Below are 21,586 nucleotides of genomic sequence, written 5' to 3' on the forward strand. Positions count from 1 at the left end.
AAAAATGTCTACTATCGCCTATGTAAAATATACGTTCTAATTTTCAACAATATACCTATCAAGATTTAAAAAAAAAAGGTCACACATTACCTATGTAATTTATATGTATTGTCTATGCTCTAATTTTCAATAATATGCACATTGAGGTTTAAAGAAAAATGCCACGCATAATCAATATAATTTTTATGTATCGCTTATGCAAAATATATGCTCTAATTTTCAACAATATAACATTAAGATTAAAAAAAATATTATGCATCACTTATGTAATATATAAGAATTATCTATGCAAAATACACATTGTAATTTTTAACGATGTGCGCATCGAGATTTGGAGAAAAACATCACGCATCACATATGTAATTTATATACATCGTTTATGCAAAAGGTATACTTTAACTTTTAATAATGTGCGCATCGAGATTAAATAGTTGGGTTGGGTTAGAGAGAATAAATTAGTTTAAATAAGTTAAAAAGTATGAGTTTGCAATTTAATAATATGAGTGTCTATTTCTGTCAATTAAAAAATTGAAGTAATTTTTGCTATAAATTGCCCAATTAGAGGGGTTGAAAAAAGTGTAATAAACTATTTTACTTAATAAAAATGCCCTTTGGTTATGAGTTTAATTCCAACCCCAAGTAATATTGTGGAGAAATTGTTTGGTGACTTGGTTTAACAGCTTGACTCGGTTAATAGCTCGGCAATGCGGTTGGCTTAGATGAGCAGCTCAGCAGCGTGATAGTTTAGAGCAAGTTTTGACAGCGTTTGATCTGGAGCAATTATTCGGTGACGCACATGGCTTGAAGTCTAGGCCAGACAACATACCATATTGGCTAAAAGTTTTGTGGGGCTAGTATATAGAGAGGGTTAGCTTTTTATCTAGTCCATACCCGTCCCGGGCCCATGGATGATAAAAAAACAAAAAAACTTTAACAATTTAAAAAGAAAAAGGCCCTTTGGCCTCCTCCTCCCCTCTCCAACGGTCTTCTTCGTTCAGTCTTCTTCTGGAACTATCTATCGACCAAACTACTACCATCTACCAACCTTGTGAGCTCTTCTCGAGTTCAACGACGCCATCGAGAGAACCGGAAACCCCCAAAACCACCATCTACGGAACAAAGCCCTAATTCGAGAAAGCTCACCTCCTCCTTTTCCTCCTCATCATGTGCTCACCCTCGACTCTAACCTCTCCCCTCTCTCTCCCCGGAATCCCGAACCCTAGATCGCTAACCGGTACAAAAGGGTCCCGATTTCCTAAATCTATAGCTAGGATTGGACCTGATGAAGAGATTAGGAGGGAGACAGAAGGGGGCGAAAGGGGCGGAGAATGTGGCGGTGGCGATCGACTCCGGCAAGAGCAGCCAGCACGCGCTCAAGTGGGCGGGTGACCACATCCTGTCGAGGGGCCAGATCTTTTTCCTCCTCCACGTGCGACGGAAGATCACATCCATCCCCACCCCGAGTAGGTTTAACGCAAGATTCTTGTTTCTTTCTTCTTCTTTTTTTCCGCATAAAATCCTGATTTTTAATGGTAGTTTATAGATATTGCAAGAAAGTTCAACTTTTATCATTAATCCTTCGATTCCATGGCTGTCCATTTCGTCTCATTAAACTGTAATTTTGTAATAATTCTCAATGTGCTTCCGTTGTAATTGACCTAAAAGGTAATAGAGAAGTTACTTTATCTGTTTAAATCACCTTGAAGTTTGAATTTCAGATATCTTTTCTTTAGTGGTCTTTTTCAGTGTTGGAAGTTAGTAGCTGCAGGAGATCTTGATTTTTAGCCACTGAAGGAAAGTTCATCGAGAGAATCTAAAGGACAAGTCATGGCTTGTTATAATTGGAGTTATTGCATAGTAGATAAAAAGTTGATACATTCATGAGGGACGCTGCCCTTCCAGAGAATGTCATCGAGCCAATTACCAAAGACATTCGCTTCAAGGTAGATAAAAGAGATATTCATGATATTCAGACTGACAAGGATAGTTTGAATATCGTAATAATATGGGAGATGCGCCAAGGAGTTGGATTGTTACCGCACATAATTTTACTGAGGTCTTCACTATCAAACTCAATTTCTAGATTGGTGAGACCTGGAACCTGACTTTGTAGAACGCTAGCCACAAGGCTTTGGCTTCAGTCTGAAGCACATCGGAGACGCTCAGACTGAAGAACCCCATTCTGCCCTTGTCCAAGCGGTAATTTTCATTGGCATCTCGGGCCCTTGGTGAGCGCAGAGGAGAAGACACCATCAATGATAAGCTTGAGGATCAACTCGGCGTAGAAGGAGGGCAATGGGCTAAAGCACAGTATTGGGCCAAGAGGAGAAGTTCTTTGGTAGGGCCCAGAAATGTTCAACAACATCAGCTGTGGCCCTGAAGAATATTAGGTGTGGCAAATCTGTTTTGTTGTTGAAGATAACTTCATTCCGACTGTTCCATGAAAACCACATCCAACAATAGTGATTTCCTAGCTTCAACATCTAGATTTCCTCCCTCATGGATCCAACCAAGGTTCTAAAACTCTAGGATTTGGATCGATCAACTAAAAAAACAATACATATCAGCTGTAGTGATCACCCGCATTGGATTATACTAATTTTTAATTACGTAAAAGTCTAAATATTCTTTAAAGTGCACGGAATTTTGAAACACTTGAACTAATGACATCAACATAAGAAAATAATAATTACTCATGTATGAAGCTTAAAAACTAAAAAAAAGTACATACTCAAAATTTTGATGAATATCGAGCTGGATTTTGTAACTTTCTGTGGTCGTCATCATCATAATTGTCATAAATAATAATGTCTCGAGTTTGGTGCTCTAAAGAGTGATTGCATTATAAAAGTTATATCAAATGGATATTATTGTGTTTAAAGAAGATAATAATCAGCATATTAACTTGTTATATCTGAGGATAATAAGGATAATACTAAGGAGGATAATAACCAGCATATGGATCTTGTGATCATTTTAAACAATGAACACTCGATATGTCATAGTTATAGGGAGCAACATTCTTATAATGATGTCACTAATATTTATGTACATCTTCAATCTCTCTGTCTTCAATCTATATACTCAAGGTTCCAAGTATCCAGATTGAGATTATAGTCGGTCATTTGAAAAAACAATATGCGTTGGCTGTATCGACTATTCATATTGGCCTGTATTTTAAAATAATTTTGAAAATACAAAAAAAAGATAAAGTTTTTAGAAAAAATAATAATAAATATATGAAGTCTGAAAAATAAAAATAAAAATATTATTTTCTTAATCTCAATCTCTCTCCCCTCTCATACGAATATATTTTTTCTCCCTTTAACTCTCTCTCATATCTCCTTCTTACCTCTATTCTCACTCTCCTATAAAAAAATTCTGATCCCAACCTATCCATCTCCTCCTCCTTCCCCCTCTCTCTCCCACGCACTCTCATCTTTCTCTTCTTGATGTGAGCATCATCTTCAATTTGACCAAAATAAAATTGCTTGAGTCCAATTTTGATCTAATTGAGCTAATTAGGCTCAACTTATTTTCACATTTAATTTGTTAAGTTGATTTTTAATTCAAATAATCAATTGAATTAGTAAATTAATAGATATGGTAAGCCTATATGTGGGGGATGTCTGCATTGAGTTATTATCTAAATCGGGTTAGTCAATTTAGGTAAGACATAATCAATTAGGATCCTATTAAGAAATGAATTCTTATTAGAATCTCAATTGATAGTTATGGTAAGCTTATATGTGGGAGATGTCCAGATTAATTTATTACCAAAACTGGGTTAGTCAATTTAGGTAAGATGATCAATTAGAATCCTATTATAAAATAAGTTCCTATTAGAATGAGCTAGAATCAAAGTTTTTAACCTATTTAAGGGTTATTGCATGAGAAACAAGGAACGATTGGAATAAGATTTATTTGAGATTTCTCATTTTCTCCCCTGTGGTCTTTTTCTTCTCTCTCCCTTTCTCTCCCTTTCTTCTACTCTATCTTAAGATACTTATCTAATCTCTTCTATTTCCTCTCTAAACCTCTCTCATTCTTCAATCTCTACTTTTCATTGATTACTGCTGCTGTCCAGAAGATTCCAGTAGTAAAAGAGAATTTTTGGGTGCCCGAACGTGAAGAGGAAGACTTGGTTTCAAAGTAAAAGCGCTACTATTCTATTTATTGGTAAATCTAAACTCTAAAGTCTTTTCTTACACCATATTTTAGGCCTTTCTACTGTCAACATAACTACTTGAGAGTTGAGGAAGTTACTATCTTATTTGAGTGATTTTCTCTTATTTCATCTTGTAGTGATCCTTTTAATCGATTAACTTATTGTTAATCATTGCTTACTATATTTTAATTTAGTTACTTGTTTGGGTCGATTATTCTCCAAAACATTGCATTCATACTAGATTTGCATCACTTCTACACCCTTTCTCTCCTAAGCGATGCTTCTTCGACGTAGTTTTAGCCTCCATCAATGTTCGGTGAACTTCTCCGACGTAGTTTCAGCCTCTATCAACATTGGTGAACTTCTTTGATATTGTTCGAGCTCTATCGACCTCCGACAAGCTCTTCTGACGTAGATCCGGCTCTATCGATCTCTCTCCGATGAGCTCTTCACTCTCTTCTCTCTTTCTCCCTTTCTTGCTATTTCCTTCTCTTTCTCCCCTTTTCTCTCCGGATTCGGTTTGTTTCAGCTGAAAAGACCAAATCATGGCTGATCCGGATCTGATTGATATCCACTGAAACTAGTCAATAGGTGGGATGGCTGATCTTGATCCGTTTTGGTCGATCCAGACTAGGATCGGCTGAAATTGGGAACCATATATATACCTCGTTGAGTTCCTTTAGCAAATATGGAAGAGATGATCTCACCACTAGGTATATCATCAGGATCATTAAAGTTATCGCTGGTATTGGTAATTTGTTGTAATTGCCCTTGAGGAAGATGATTGCGATCCGAGTCATAGTGTTGGACAAAGCTAAACATGAAACTTTTGAAGGAAATAGAGATCGATCTAACCGTTGGAATGACTTAAGATTTGGATATGTTGTTCCTCTGAAAATTAGGAATCCAACACAGTTGGAATCTCGTCGATTGGACTAGTATATCAAAAGTTATAGTGGATATACTGACCAAAGATCATGGGATGGCAATATGGACGTGAATGATGGAAGTTGGTGATGTGGTTAGGGTTATGAAAGAAATAATAGCTAAGGTGAGTGGAATAGTATCTTGAATAAGATAAGGGAGGGAGAAGGGAGCTTCTAGGTATGGCTGATCGTTGGAGTGAGGAAGGAGAAGTGACGAAGGGTTATTGGCCATGAAAGGAAGCTTGATGTGGATACCGAATGGGAGAAAAGAGGAGGGATAAGGTCGGCTCAAGCATAGATGCAAAATTGATACTCCAATAATCAATAATCTCAAAGTGGGTGCTATTCCACATATTAGGAGGCTAGCCAATTATGAAATACGAAACAACTTAGCTGATGGGTGTTAGAATACCCTTTCACCATGTTCGAACGGCCAGAAATAGTGCTCTGTATGTGCAAATGCTGTACAGACATTTGAATGGTCCTTCTTGGCATTCAAATGTATTGGCTAGAAATTTTTTTTATATCAAAATAAAAAACAAAAACTATTCCAATTCGAGGTGGGTTGATCATGGCTAATCCGTATCATAATCAAGAACTGCAACACAATTGTACTATATTTCACTATCGAACGACTTGTATTAGTCTCTATCCTCGTTGCGGTCTTTCTTAATATCTTATTGAACCAAGAGTTATATCTATTATTTAATAATTTATCCTCTATTTTTTTGATCCATTGAGTTAAGCGGTTTCTTTATCAAAATCATGATTTAAATCAATCAGCTAATCATTTTCTACCTTCTTAAATTTCTCTTCCTCAATTGTATATTATAATAATAGAAATCTAACTTCTTTAATCTCTCAATTATTAATCAATTATGTGTTTTTGTGTGAATTAAGGAGAAAGTAGTCCAAGTTTTTTTACACTATAATGAAAATATAATTCGATTTAAAATCTTTTTGCTATTGATGTCAAATTTGATATCTCTTCCTCCCATATTTGGACCACTATTTAACGGACTTTTATAGTATATAGCTGCAGCAATTTAAGCATTATTGGATTGCACAACTCTTAATATATATCTTTTAATCTAAAATATATTAGTGTATACATTTTTAAGACACTGATTAGATTGATACTTGAAACAAATAGTAATAACATTATTTAATTTAATCATAACTCACTTTTCTGTCATAAAATATTTTTTTATGAATGTTAGGCTCAAATATGCTAATTCCATTCTTAACTCTCGTCAAGACTTCAGTATATCATTAGTGACATTTGTGAAGAATTGAAATTTTTGGATTAAAAAAGCACAAATTACTTATAGATAAAAATAAATTAGTAAATTAAAATAATGCCTATTAGCAGTTCCACTTGGAGTCAACCAACTTTCACTACTTCCTATAACTTTTGCTCACAATTTTTTATTGATTCCTTTGCTATATTTAAAGTCCCATATAAAAAATTTATTTTAGACTTGTCGTTATTATCTACAAGATGTAATACCTTAACAAGAGATTCAAATATTAAGGTGGCAATTTGATGTGAACCGGGTCAGATCGGATCACATCAAGAGGAGATTAGAATCAATGAATTGAGTCTAGTTATCTTATTTGCTTATTTTGTTTAGTTAGAAAGTTAGGATTTTATTTAATTAGCTAAATCCAGCTTTGTGCAGTTTCGGGAAAATATTCGCAGAATATTTTTCAAAGATCTGAATAATATCAAACCAGCTGTATAAGATCGCCAACCTATAGATCTGTAAATTTGGTATTCACAACTTCTCCAAATTCAGAATCTATCTGCAGCGAAACGAAGGATTAATCCGAGAAAGATAAGGAAGGTTAATTTAGTTAGTTAGCTAGCTTTATCTTGTTGTTTGAATTTCAAATAAATTGGATAATCCGCATGTGGATCCGATTTGCTAAGAAATTTTACTTTTATAAATAAGAGTGGACATGTATTGATAATTATTTTTTGAATTGAATTGATTAGAGAGAAATCTGGTTTAGCCAGTTATTATTTTCGTTCTTATCTTTTTATCTTAACCGTTAGATTGTCTTTATCTTCATAGGAGTAGATCATAATCGTAGATCCCTTTCAAGCATCCAAACCCTAGCCACCTCCTACCTCCAATAGCCACTCTACTACACGGCCGTCCACCACCCTCCGACATCGCCACAACGTCAAAAATTACCGTTCTGCCCTCCTTGACCTATGTACACTATTTTATTTTTATATTTTCATCCTGATCTCTGATTTAGATAAAACTAGAGCTATTAGAACCCAAACTCATGAGGTTACCTCCACCTAAATTTTCATAATCATCCTACGGACGAATTGTTCTAAATCTCATCCGTAACACAATTATAAAACTATCCAAAAATGCATTTCCAAGAACAATGCTCTTCAAAGTTTTACCTAATCTTTAATCCTTAGGTTTCCAATTCTTAAATTTTATAAACTACTTATATGATGTAAGCATTATCATAATATTATTCTTGTGATGCATAATGTTCTCCAATGCTAAAAAATGAGCGGCAATCTAGTGAGATAAGGTCTAATGATCTCTCAATCACTAGTTATCTGTCTAAGTAAATAAAGAATCCAACCATGATTATATATAATCCACACTTTTAAAATGAGCAGTAGCATCTACAGACTTCAAAAATATTATCCCTCATACTTGAGTACACTAAGGTATTAATTGTTTCTCTCCAATACAAATATTATGTTTTCAAAATAAGTAATTATTCAACAGTCTTATATTTTGTCCTACTATCAGTAATCTTGGACTACTTTTTTTTTCACCTATTTTTTACTACCCTTATCTATTAATCGAAAAATAAAATCCACACTTTTAAAATGAGCAGTAGCATCTACAGACTTCAAAAATATTATCCCTCATACTTGAGTACACTAAGATATTAATTATTTCTCTCCTAGTTTGTGTACTTTATCCATCACAGGTTAGTGTAGAAATAAATCCACTCCCTGTTTTACTGTCACAGTACAGAGAGAGAAATCTCTTCCTCTATATATTTTTTATCTCTCCTCCCTCTCTCTCTCTCTCTTTAATCTTTGTTGCAATAATCAAGACGGAGAAAAGAGAGAGAGAAAGTGAGTATCATAGCCTAAATTCAGAATCATGACCGATCATGTACTCCAATAGATTTGAGATGTACAAAATTTTAACAATAACTATCTAAGTTCACCATATAAAATAACTCAATATAATTAATAATTCTACAAATAAAACTCTCAAGGAAATAAAGGTACAACCAATATCATTCAAATAAAATAAAGGTTATTGATAGTTCTTAAATGAAAACTAAGATAACTACTACAACTAAAGGTAGGAAAACCAAATTAGTAGAGGTAGAATCCTAATGCACCACGCTTATTCATTAGGCTGATCAACATCTGAAATATTAAGGGAGTTTAATGAGCTAACAATTTTAGCTCAGTAGATAAATCCACCAAAAACCAAAGCTTGACAATTCATAATAATAGCCAACATGCTCATAATGTGAATAATAAAGCACCAGTAATGATAATGCGAGTAACAAATTGATGATATGTTCTAGTCTCATTATGTGGAACTTCCAAATCTCAACAAACTTTAAAACTAATTAACCTTGGGCAAAAAGAAGCCCAAGGACCTTGTTTGGGCCAAGGCCATGGCCAGCCTACTCGCTCATCTCTTACCTCAAGAAGGAAGAGAATATAATGAATGAAGAAATAATCCGATTGACTAGGGGAGTTAGTTACTAGCATCACCATCATCGACGAACCAAATAGATCACAACAGTATGAAGCTTATGGTTAGGGGAACTTACACAAGATAGAGGAAAGTCGGTTGCGGTGGTGCTTTCTTCCAATTAGGCTATGAAGACAATTACAAGAGAAAACAACAAACTCCTCACAAAGAGCGAAGCTCACTTGGGAGGTCAACCGTGACCAATGACGATGACCAGACTAGAGCACAAATCCTTCTGAGGCTGATCTTGACCGAAGTAGGAGGTTGTAGGGGTGGTGTTCTCAGGTGGATCTAACGTGGCGGGCACAAGGGGAAATCAATAGATAGATGGCTAGCTAGGGAAGGCAGGGAGAAGAGCTGATGGTGGTGGGGCTCTCATGGGTAGCCTATGTGCGAGGGGCTTGGCCACATGGGTCGATGCTCGACAGCTATGAAATTCTGACCGTCTAAGAAAAGGAAGAAAGTCATGCAAGCGGAAGGGGAAACTTAGGGCTAAGAGGGATGAGGGAGGAGACTTAAACGATAGTGATAGGGAAAACACTAATCTAACTCAATTTATTATTCATACATTCCTAACATATATCAAGAATCTGTAGAAAGTCTGAATACAAAAATGTACATCATGATGTTTGTGATCCAATCGCTCTGACCTCATATTGTTTGGATATCGTGATAATATTTTTATGATTATTTTTCCCAATCTGCACAAATTATAAATTTTAAATTTCTAATATTTATGAACTTAGGCAAACTCATACTCGGGCTCAATTTACACTTAAAACGTATCATTGGCCGGCAAAATTTGATGATGAAGCCAAAAATACGAAATCGAGGTTATACAACTATATACACCATTAAATTGAAATTAACTATACAAAGTGGGAGAGGACTCACCGAGATAAAGCGTGGTGGTCTTTCCTTGCTCTGGCAATGCTTCAGCATCTGACTCCGACAACGTACGCTTCGACAATGGGAAAAGAAAAAGAAATAGAGGAAGAGAAATAGGATGATGGCAGGCCTGTGGATGAAAAGGAAAATTGAGAGGCTTTTAAAGAGGAAGACTTTAGGGTTTGCATGATTTTGATCGTTAGGTATTTGTGGTATCGAAATGACTTCTAAGGGGATAAGAAGAAGATAAATAGGGATGACGTGCCTAGCATGTGCCCCTAATTTGTTTTTTCTTAATTTTTGGATATTATAGAGAGGGAGGAAGAGAGCAAATGAAAGAGAGGAGAGGCTAGCGATTGAGAGAGTAGAGAGAGGGGGCTAAGAGAGAGAAAGGATAGAAAAAACATCAAATAAAAAAATACATACCTGGGGTCGTCGAATCTTAGTTAGAGGAGCTCGCTAGATGTTGATAGAGGCCAAATCCTTGTTGGGTGGTCGTCGAAGTCATTGGAAGAGAATCAAAGAGATAGAGAGAAAAAGATAAAGTGAATTTTCTCTTTTCAATAGGCTTGGGGACATTAGATAATTGATGTCCCAGGTAGGATATGGCTAAAATACTTCTCAAATCCAACTCACTTAATTAAAATCACCCTCAGGTAGTATCGGTCTATAATTGGTTTCAAATAGGTATCCGGATCGGTTGAAACTTGGATCCTTGGATCCAACTATCCTCACACCAAGTCCTTTGTCTCCAAAACTTACTTGCAAATACATTTCAAACAACTCCCAAGTTTCCTTAGCAAAACGTTAGTTAACAAGAAGACGTTAAACAAACTCAACATCTTGATTACATCAAGGTTAGTTGTTTGTCTCAATGAGAGAAGTTTCCTTAGCAAAACTGTAGTTAACAAGAAGACATTAAACCAACTCAACATCTTGATTACATCAAGGTTAGTTGTTAGTCTCAGTGAGAGAGATCATCCTTCGCCAAGAATTGTTTAGCAGTTCTTGACATAATTGGCAATTTCCATAACACAAGCCAACCTGTCTAAGACTATGTGAGCCTAGTCGGCTTAGGGCTAAGGAATTGTAAGTGGGCTCAGGTTAAGGAACTTGTAGATAGACTAACAGGTGACATGGCCCACAAAACTGAACATGGCAATAGGCTAAGGAACTTGTAGATAGACTAACATGTGACATCCCTCAGGTCTCTTTAGATAGTCATGGATGGTCACGCCAGCGATGTACCGGCAAATGGCACGAGGGGTGCTGCATCACACCCCTCCTAATAGTTCCGTCGCTCGCCATCGAGCTACCCATTGCCGATCACTGTCCGTTGCCAGTTGCCGTCGCCGATCGCCGATCGCCTGGATTTGGATCTACAACTTAGGTTTTAACCGATAACCTTATATATATCTCTATCTCTCTCTCTCTCTCTCGATTTCTCTCTCCTTCTCCCTCGGGCTAGGGCACCCGACGAGCTTGGGCGACAGCGACGGCGAAGGCGAAGGTGAGTATCTCTTTTTTTTCTCCTCTTATGGCAAGTGTTGCGGCACGTGCCGTGCCTGTGGCACGACCATCGTTGCACAGTAGTAGGAGCTAAGCCCACAAATTAGCAGCTAGCCTAGCAAGAGTGGGAATTGATAGGACAACCAAATTAGGGCCTCACCAAGCGTCCGTATGATATGAGTAATACTCCACAAGGCACACCTAATGAGCCAATTGATAGGCTTGGATAGGAAGGTAGGGTTGGGGGAATGGTCAACTTGAAAGCAAGTGGGATATCAAAGAGCCATGAGTTGAACATCAAACAACATTTGTGCTCATCCGCGATGGCCTTATGGAGGCTAGGGTTGGTGGGAAATGTCAACTTGAAAGCAAATGGGATATCAAAGAGCCATGGGTTGAGCATCAAACAACAGTTGCACCCATCCATGATGGCCTTTATGGAGGCCAACACGCATCTTGACCAGGGAATCGAAATTGGAGCTTGATAGAGGGAGTGCGAGCTCGTCGGAATCGAAGTGAGAAGAGCGGTGAAGTTTTCCCATCAGAGTTAAAAGAGAGGAGCTAGAAAGAGGAGTGTGAGCTCGATGGAGTCGGAATGTGAGACAAGATCATTTTCTCATCAGAGTCGAAAGAAAAAGGAAAACTACTAGGGTTTTCTGACTTTCTCCCTCAATTAGCGTGGGAAACAACTATAGGGTTTTTCTCCTCAATTCCATTTAACCTTTAATAGGTGGAGGCTTCAAATGCGACATATTTGACTGTATCTCACCATATTGGTCCCACATTGGCAGAGCCATATTGGAAAGTATTGTTTTCAATTCAGAGACTCTTTTAGCTGTATCCAATACGTATCATAGCCGTATCAATATCTAATACATATCAAATATGCATAAAACACTCCAAATGAAGTATCCATGTTTCATAGGCTACAATACACCAACAATCTTACGGAGTCACATTATGCCTCAACTGAGCAAGTGGAGGCCCCATCCCGAGGATTTTCTTAGCAAGATTCCTCTGATTGGTAGACTTTCTTTCTTTGTGATATTCTTTAATTCCAAGAGTAACTTTTTTTTTAAATCATGTTTGCTTATGAATGGTGCTCATATCTAAGGTCAGACAGCAGTTTGTGGTTCTAGTTGTAATGCATATTGACTTAAAATCATAAGTTGCATGCACCTGATTTTCACATGTAAAGGTAATTCCCAAAATTATTACCGAGTCTTGGATGTCTTGAAGGTCATTGCACTTAAGGCTCTTGTTATCTTTCTTATCCTACATCCTTAAAAGAATATCCTATTGGCATGCAGATGGACACCAGCTTTCAATGCCCAAAGTGGAGAAGGAAATTGAATCTGCTTTGCTTGAGCAAATGGACCTGCAGACTAAAGAATTACTGCTCCCATTTCAGTGCTTCTGCAGCAGAAGAGGGGTATGCAAGCCATTTATCTGACAAGAACATCTTAAGCAAATATGTTAAGTTATGCTATCAGTAAGAATGAGCCCTACAACTTATTGTATCAACTTCTTGTGTGTTAAAGTATCAGCTATGAAGATTAGCAATGTCGTGAAAATTAATCATAATTGCTTTCCATCTCCAAATAGTTTACTTTCTGTATTATTAGTTAAGATTGGTCTTAGTTGCAGTATTCCTATGTTAGCTCACATTTGTTTGCCTCATTGGGCAGCAAGTTCCATGTCAGTCACATTCAGTCAGCATAGTTGATGTTCAAGAAGTCAGAAGGGACAGATAATTTTGTGGACCGTATTAGATATTATGTAACTGTGGTTCTTGCTTGAAGCAGCCACTACTAGCAAGCAATGCAAGAGACAGGAGTTCAATTCTGTTTATAAATGGACAAAGATTTTTTTCTCGTCAAGTTATCCAGATTCATGATTTTGAGATCTTTTTCCTTTCAATCATAATTAGTTAATGGGGCATAGATTTGAATGCCCAAAATTCCTACCATTCCTGGTTTCAAGTAGGATTAATAAATACCAAGGCTGTCTTGGAAGCTTTGTACAAAAAAGACCACTTATTCTCTTATCTATATAAAAGTAACCTCCTTTTCTTGTAGCAAGTGTCATATATTTCTTGATATTATAGAAAATATGAATTTTATTTTAATCTAATTGCTATTTGATTTGGGTGTCTTCATGATTTTAATGTTGCTTCATCTTCTGCAAATGCAGTTGCAGTGCAAGGAAGTTATTTTGGATGAAATAAATGTACCAAAAGCTATTGCAGATTTTGTCATGCACCAAGCTATCGACAAGCTAATATTGGGAGCATCATCGAGGAATATTTTCACTAGGTGCCAATCTTTTAAATGTTGTACTTTTGTATATATCTCTTTCTTTTCTACCAGATATTACCATGACTAGAATTCTTAAATACTTTAATATTGGGAGCATCATCGAGGAATATTTTCGCTAGGTGCCAATCTTTTAAATGTTGTACTTTTGTATATATCTCTTTCTTTTCTACCAGATATTACCATGACTAGAATTCTTAATACTTTGATTGATGAGTTGTTAACTTAGTGTCAAATGTTACAGAACATTTAAGCAAGTGGATGTGCCGACATATGTTTCTAAGATTGCACCAGATTTTTGCTCCGTATATGTTATATCAAAGGGGAAGATATCTTCAATGCGGCCAGCCACTCGCCCAAATGATGTTCATGCAGATGGAACAGTTAATGATTTTGTAGTTGACGGGAATCCCTTCCAATCTGTCAAAAGTTTGTCTCTACTTTTTATTAAAATTAATAGTATTTTTCCTATTGTTTTCTTTGATTTTATTCTAATTGAGTTCAATGTATGTAAAATTTTACAGGTGATCCTGTTGGTACAGACCATGGTGAAGGTTCTGTCAGGTTAAGAGACTACAATCTATTTTCTTGACATATCAAGGACTTAGATTTATCACATAAATTTCTAATTAGCATATACTTGCAAATGCAATCAAAGTTGGTCTGAGTTCTCATGTTGTGAGTATAGCAAAGTTTTCTGCATAGTTATTAACAATTTTTACATGATAATAAATAAAACTCATGGATCTTAAACATCCAAGTTTCCCATTGGTGAAAATGTGAAGTTGCCAAAGAGTCATATATGTGACTTCATCCTATGACAAATTGGTTTTATACACCTTAGCAGGCCATCCACATATAGTAAAAACAAAGTCAGAAAGATGACATCTTGATAAACTTAAATCTAGATGTTTAAGAGACAAGCATTGTATTAGAGTGTAGGTGTTTTGGCAGTTTTGCTCATGTAAGTTGGATGTTATTTGAATGAGACAGCTTTTTGATACTCAGCAATAACCTTCATACAATGTGATAAAGAGCACACAAAATATTTCGGCCTCTCGGAATAATTTACATATTTAGTTGGTTTATGTATGCTTAAATCCTGTTTTGACTGATGTAAATATGAATATCACTTTTCAGATCCTCTGAATAGTTGCGTAACATCCTAGGTTTCACAGGAACTGCTAGTAATATATGTATGATATGCCCCTTTTGATGCAATTCTTGTTATGGCCTTTCTTGTTCTTCAATTCAACTTCCTAATGCCTGTCTTTTCAATTTGTACCAAATTTTCATCAGGTCTGTATTGGTTCATGCTGCCAGAGTTGGGAATATCGGGAATAATGGGTCTGAAAAGACCAACAACGGGGAAGTTGGTCAAAGTATCAAGTGGTCCAACCAAGATGAAGGGCATCTCGACTATTCATATCAGAGTATGTTGTCATGTCCTAGCCCAAGTAGGCCAGATGTTGATCTCGCAGACAATTATTACCTTCTAGAATCGATCTATTATGGGAGGCCCCAATCACCTTTGCCATATGGGAGACATGAACATACTAATGAGGATGTGCCACGCAAAAACTCTGAGTTAAATAGGGATAGTGGTTCCCATTCAAGTGGTGCTGTGGCAAATGGATACGAGGGTTCATCTCCGGTACCATGGGAGAAAACTATGATGTCTAATCATTCAACAGTATGATTTTCTGCTGGCACTTTTTTCCCTTCTCTGCTCCCTAATATCTGAATCTGCATTACAGTTTCTCCATATAACCAAGAACATTAGCTGTCATATTAGTAATCAGTACCATGGTCTAACCTATTTTGCATATACTGATATTCATCCGCATGGAGGAATTACATAGTGTCTCTTACATCTTAAATTCTTTCAGATACAAGTTAATCTGGATTTTTTTTTCAAAAGAACAAGTTAGTCTGGATAAGTTAACGACTTGCAGTGTTGCATATCTATACTTCTCAAAGATGTCATTAAATATTTATGAATTAATTATGGAAATTTTAGGACCAAATCTAAAATGCTAAATTGAAGGTCATATCCATGTGGTGGCAGCCTATTATCTTTATAACTGATATGACAAACTTCTTGCATTGCTGTTTATCTAATCCATATTTTTGCTTGAATCTTCAAGATTATTCTTATTTTTTTCCCCAAGTATGTGAAATTATAATATCATTGAAATATTTAAATTACTAACTACTATTTGGTAGGAAACTATGGAAGACAAACTGAGACAATTGGAGCTTGAATTGAAGAAAAGTGACGAAATGCTTGATGATAGTGATGATGAGGTATATATACATAGGATAGCATATAGTACCTATGCATTGCCACCTATTGACTTGTGTGTGGTGCTCATAAATAACATACTACTGCAAATACAGATTTATTTTAGGAAGCCTGGTGGACAGTTGAGAATGGGAGGAAATGAGAGCAGGCTGTCCGTGGCAGAGATGGAGCAGAGTTCACAGGCATTGCTTGATACAGAGAAAAATCAAGTGCTTGAGGTCATGGAGAAGAAAAAATTTCTAGAAGGTTTCTCTTCAAATATCCAGTATAGAAGATACAGGATTGAAGAACTTAAGAAAGCATCAGAAAATTTTTCAAATGAGCTAAAGATTGGAGAGGGAGCTTATGGACCTGTTTACAAGTCTAGACTAGACCATACTCTTGTTGCAATCAAGATTCTTAAAGGTGAAGGAGAGGAAGGAATGAAACAATTTCAACAGGAGGTATGTTAAAAATTAGTCTTCTTTTTCCTTTTTCTCTGAAATTTCATGCATACTATCTGCTGCTTTCTATAACTGTGAATCTCGTATTATTCTTTTACTTCATGTCATGCACTAATACTGCCTAGTTCAAGGATTGCCTTATCAGTAGACCTTGTTGGCATACCTTAGGATGTCACTGGCACACTGGCACGCCTTTCTAACACATTTTCTAAGGTTTTTATAGATATTTTAGGTTCTCATATATGTATTAATACCTACATTAGAATAGTACTAAAACTTTAGATGTATATAGCATGACTCTTATGAATGATAGATCTGGGAAAATGGAATTGGATCTATTATTTCTACATCCCAAATTTGTTTCTGAAGTGTAAAACCAAGGAAATGCTTTAAAGAATAAAAGGAAATTTTACCTTTCGATAGAATTTGAAGAAAAAAATCATAAAATCTCTCCTAGATCTCCACTCTTTTTCCTCTTATTCTTATCTAATTCCCACTTTCTATCTGGGAAAGGTGCTGCCACAAAGAGACTCATTTTGGGTCTCTTTGATTTGATTTAATGGGTTTCAAGCTGCACATAATGGGTGTTGCCCAATATGACATAGACTGACACCGCAGGCCTACTAGTCAGCATAGTCAGCAGGACCTGGCACAGGGTCATGCTATTCATCTGCATAGCTCCGCACCTGGCACCACAGGATCGTGCCATCAGCACTCCACATGCTAGGTGCGAGTAGGTCATCGGCATGCCAACCAAGATTTTAGTTGGCACAAACAAAAACTTATTATGTAGTTGGAAAGTGAAAAAAAAAACAACAGAAAACAACTAATCTAATAATAAAGAACACATTGGTAGGTGCCAGTATCTACCAATTAGACCTCTAAAATATTCATTAAAGAAAGCTCATATTTATTCACTGTCAGGTAGAGGTTCTCAGTTGTATCCGCCATCCAAATATGGTCCTTCTTCTTGGTGCTTGCCCTGAGTATGGATGCCTTGTATACGAGTACATGGCCTATGGCAGTCTTGAGGATCGTCTTCTCTGTCGATCTGCCACTCCACCGCTTTCTTGGCAACTCCGTTTCAAGATTGCAGCTGAGATAACCACCGGCCTCCTCTTTCTCCATCAGACAAAGCCTGAGCCGATTGTTCACCGTGACCTCAAGCCTGGAAACATCCTCCTTGACCACAATTTCGTCAGCAAGATTTCAGATGTTGGTCTCGCGCGCCTTATTCCAAAATCTGTTGCAGACTCCATCACTCAGTACCACATGACTGCTGCAGCTGGAACTTTCTGTTACATAGATCCAGAATATCAGAAAACTGGAATGGTGAGCACCAAATCTGATATATATGCACTTGGAATCATCTTTCTCCAGCTGATCACTGGACAGCCTCCTATGGGACTTGCACATAATGTTTATAATGCTCTGGAGATGGGAAGCATTTGTGATCTCTTTGATCCTAAAGTGCCGGATTGGCCGATAGAGGAGACAGTGAAGTTTGCGAAGCTAGCCCTGAAGTGTGCGGAGCTCCGGCGTAGAGATCGCCCAGATTTAGGTTCAGAAGTGTTGCCTGAGCTGAACCAGCTGCGTGCATTGGCTGTATCAACAGAAGATGCATCATGTAGTCATCATATCCAGCATTCAGTAAGCTACAAGGTAACAACATATTCTGACTTTGTTTCTTGTCACCACCAAAATTAACATTACTGAAAAAAAGGCTTTTCGTTGACATATTTGGAACGAATGTCTGCCATTATTAGTTCGTGAGGAATATTCTTAGTGTTGTTCCTTCTCTTACTAAGATGCTCTTCTCTGCTCCTTTTCAATTTTCTGAAAAGAAAAAAAAATAAGGACCACTTGATGTGCATTTTGGTCAAAAATAGAACAAGAACCTGAGATGGTATTTTCTGAATATACCTCAGGACTCAATTACTAAATGTGTCAAAAAGAGGAGGTTTTCAGCAAATAGACTAAACTGTAGGTGGTGAAATGCAGAAAACTTTCTTTTTTCCCCTTCATACTGAAACCCTAATTTAATTTGGTCATCCAATCATTAAGTTCTTAATTTTATTATATTTTTTACAATTGAATGTAGGATCTTTTACTTGACGCTTATATTCTTCCAAATTGTTGCAGGAACGGGTCAGGAGCCGTGGATCTGTGATGTCACAGATTCTTGATAATGAAAACATGAATTATTCATCATTCATTATATGAGATAGACACGAAAATATTTTCATATACAGAGGATGTATTCCAGTCTTGTTGTACATAGTAAACCAATGTATTTTTTTTTTTAAAAAAATCTTTGGTTTACCTTTTAATCTTTACGGTCTGCAAATTAATATACTTGGTTACAGTTTGATCAATAGATTATCTTTTAAAGGGTATGCAGAAGTCCTGTGTTTCCTGTTCTGAATCTTTTTTTTTATAGTGATGGAAATGGTATTCGTTTCTTGAAGAAAATTGATTTCACTTCACTTGTTCTTCCTGTTCAGGAAATCGAGAATGAAAGTATATCCTTTCTTGGCTTATTAGTCTTGTGCTTCCAATTTTCAAACAAGATGGCAGCAAAAGTAGTACTGTTTTTATGTATGTAGTAAGCAAATTATAACCATAGTGCAGCCACATTAATTTGAACAAACTGATCCCTATTTTCTTCTAGTTCTTACCAGTAGTTCTAATATTGCTGTTTTAGTTTCATAGTTGTCATTCCCAAGATTTACTTATAATCAATCATACCAACTACTATTGATTGAATTCCATCCCTTGGCGTAGTCCCTCGCCGTTATCTACTCCACATGTAAATAGATTGCCTCTCGGTTTAAGGTTTGCAACCGAGCTATGGATCATTGTTCTGTTGTCGATGTAGCTCCTTCGAAGTGCTTCAAGATATTTGCGGAAGTAGGTAAACACTCTGAACAAATTTTTGCTTCTCATATTTGATTATAGAAGTAAGCTCCTTGTTCACTTCAGGGATCATTGTTCTGTTGTGTTGGTTGGATGCCTTTGTGAATGCATCTGGGATCCTTGTATAGAGTGTGTAAGGAATGCCTTTAGTTTATATTAGGTGAATCTGAAAGTAACTTCCATTTCCTCAATTTTGTGCATGCCGTTCGAACCCCACTTAATCACATTCATTTGAAAGAAAACTAGACTATTTCTTTCGCCAACTCGAACGGCATCTAAACTCACATACATGAAAAGAGGGATACAAGTGATTTTGTCTATGAATATCCAGCAAATATGATCCATGAGGATGATCAAAAACCCACATTACGATAGGTTTCGAAACAATATATTGCACATCCCAATTACAAGGAGATCCATAGAAAGAATGACCCAGGAGAAAGCTGCTCATTAGGAAAGAAAAATAACTAACATTGAGCAGCAGTAGAATTCCTTTTCATTCATGCTCACTAATTGTATCTCTTGTTGTTCCAGTGAGTGAAGTAGAGCTTGATGGATCATATGTGTTCATGTAGAGAAATGGGTTCACAGGAGGGACAATCTGCTCCTCTCCTTGCAACATCCTTACAACAGTGGTCATTGAAGGCCTGGCTTCTGGCTGATACTGAATGCACCACAATGCCACCTTACATATCCTCTCTCCCTTTTCTCTACTCTTCTCTGGAACACCTGAAAATGATAGTATCCTCTCCATCTCCCCTTGCTCAAAGTTATTCCACACCCATCTCGGATACCACTCCAGCTCGCTCTCGGCCTGACCGGTGTCGAGGTTCCTTCGCCTTCCCAGAATTTCAAGCAGAAGCATGCCAAAGCTATAGACATCGCATTTATGCGTCACACCTCCAGGTAACTGCTTCCATAGCTCTGGTGCAGCGTATCCAGGAGTCCCTCGAACTCCTCCTGTAACTGTGGCAATACTACTACTATCACATAGTTTTGCCAATCCAAAATCACCAACCTTGGGGGTGAAGTTGGCAGTGAGAAGAACATTAGCAGGCTTTATGTCGTAGTGTATTATCTTATGCTGGCATTCCTCATGCAAGTATCTAATCCCCATGGCTGTGCCAATTGCTATCTCGTATAGCTTTTCGCGTTCGATTGTATTGTTGTTCTTGTTGTTGTTGTTGTTGTCAGAAAACAAATACTGATCAAGTGATCCTTTCTCCATGTACTCGTAGACTAGTGCTTTAACTGTTATATCGAAACAGAATCCGTAGAGTCTGACCAGATTCTTATGATAAGTTCTACCGATTGTGCTAACTTCAGCAATGAATTGCTCTCCAGGTCTCTTTTCGATCGACGAATTCAGGACCTTAACCGCAATCTGAATGCCGTTCGGAAACTGTCCTTTGTAGACTTTTCCAAAACCACCTGCACCGAGTTGTTGTGAATAGTTCTTGGTGAAATCTAGCAGTTGTTGAGGTGTGAACCTCATGGGCTTTTCTTTCATGATCTCGTCGAGGAACCTCTCGATCGGTTCCATTTCGACGACCGCTGACTCCCTCCCTGCGCTGAGCAGCAGCGGTGGAGTTTCTCTTGCGTTGGTACTCCTTTTAGCCATTGCATTAATCTTCTGCATCTTAATTTTCTTAACACATCTGATGATCATGGTAGCTATCACAAGCACTACTATGCCAGCCACAACCACAAGGGCTAAAGATAGTTCAGTTCAGCAAAACATCAGATAGTTAGGACTTTGCAGAAAAAAACATCATTCGAAAACATATCTAGTAGTGTCAGGAGTTGCGAATTTTTCATACCGATTGTGACGGCGGTTTTTGAAGAATTCGACATATCTGTACAATATACCAAGAGCAATTCAGTATTTCTATCATCCTTGTCATATAGTCTGGTTATGAACATAACAGCTATGTGATCCTCCAAGTTATTTGCATTTAGAAAAAGAATACAATCTCTCAATCAAATCAAAAAGTTTGAGGCATTCTGCAGAGGAAATTATTGATTCCTCAAGTTCAAAGATATCATTTCTTATCCTAAACATACATAAGAAGGGTAAGATGAACTTTCTCGATTGAAAAATAATAATACTAATATGAGAAGGAGGGTGACATGAACAAGTCCTACACAAAACAAATAAAAGAGCACTTCACTAGAAGGGTGATTAAAACTTACTGGCTTCTTCAGTATAGCAACAGCTAGAGATCCTCTCTGTCTCCTTCTGCTGCTTATCTGAAGCCTGATCTCTGAGAGCAAGGCTCCCAAATTAATCTAAGAAAGTGATATAGCACCCTGCTTTCATTTCCCTGATTCAAATAAGTATTGAGGATTAGC

The 21,586-nt window shown here is 37.0% G+C and overlaps 2 protein-coding genes across 2 annotated transcripts; one reads left to right on the forward strand and one right to left on the reverse strand.

Moving 5' to 3' along the window:
* The first annotated feature begins 998 nt into the window (after positions 1-998).
* LOC140800318 (U-box domain-containing protein 35-like) lies at positions 999-18,693 on the forward strand. Its single transcript, XM_073155041.1, has 10 exons — positions 999-1,463; positions 12,566-12,687; positions 13,449-13,570; positions 13,815-13,999; positions 14,095-14,134; positions 14,870-15,263; positions 15,797-15,877; positions 15,971-16,318; positions 17,243-17,980; positions 18,461-18,693. Exons 1-10 carry the CDS (start codon positions 1,283-1,285, stop codon positions 18,539-18,541), a joined length of 2,292 nt encoding a protein of 763 aa, XP_073011142.1. The 5' UTR covers positions 999-1,282; the 3' UTR covers positions 18,542-18,693.
* An 891-nt stretch (positions 18,694-19,584) lies between these two features.
* On the reverse strand, positions 19,585-21,586 carry LOC140799600 (rust resistance kinase Lr10-like). The gene is made up of 3 exons (XM_073153979.1): positions 21,428-21,586; positions 21,055-21,090; positions 19,585-20,947 (listed from the first exon to the last, which is right to left on the reverse strand). The coding sequence occupies exons 2-3, from the start codon at positions 21,086-21,088 to the stop codon at positions 19,731-19,733; spliced, it is 1,251 nt and encodes a 416-aa protein (XP_073010080.1). The 5' UTR covers positions 21,089-21,090; positions 21,428-21,586; the 3' UTR covers positions 19,585-19,730.

This window comes from Typha latifolia, chromosome 13 (assembly GCF_019914945.1).
Source record: "Typha latifolia isolate L0001 chromosome 13, TyphaL0001v2, whole genome shotgun sequence".
Taxonomy (NCBI): Eukaryota; Viridiplantae; Streptophyta; class Magnoliopsida; order Poales; family Typhaceae; genus Typha; species Typha latifolia.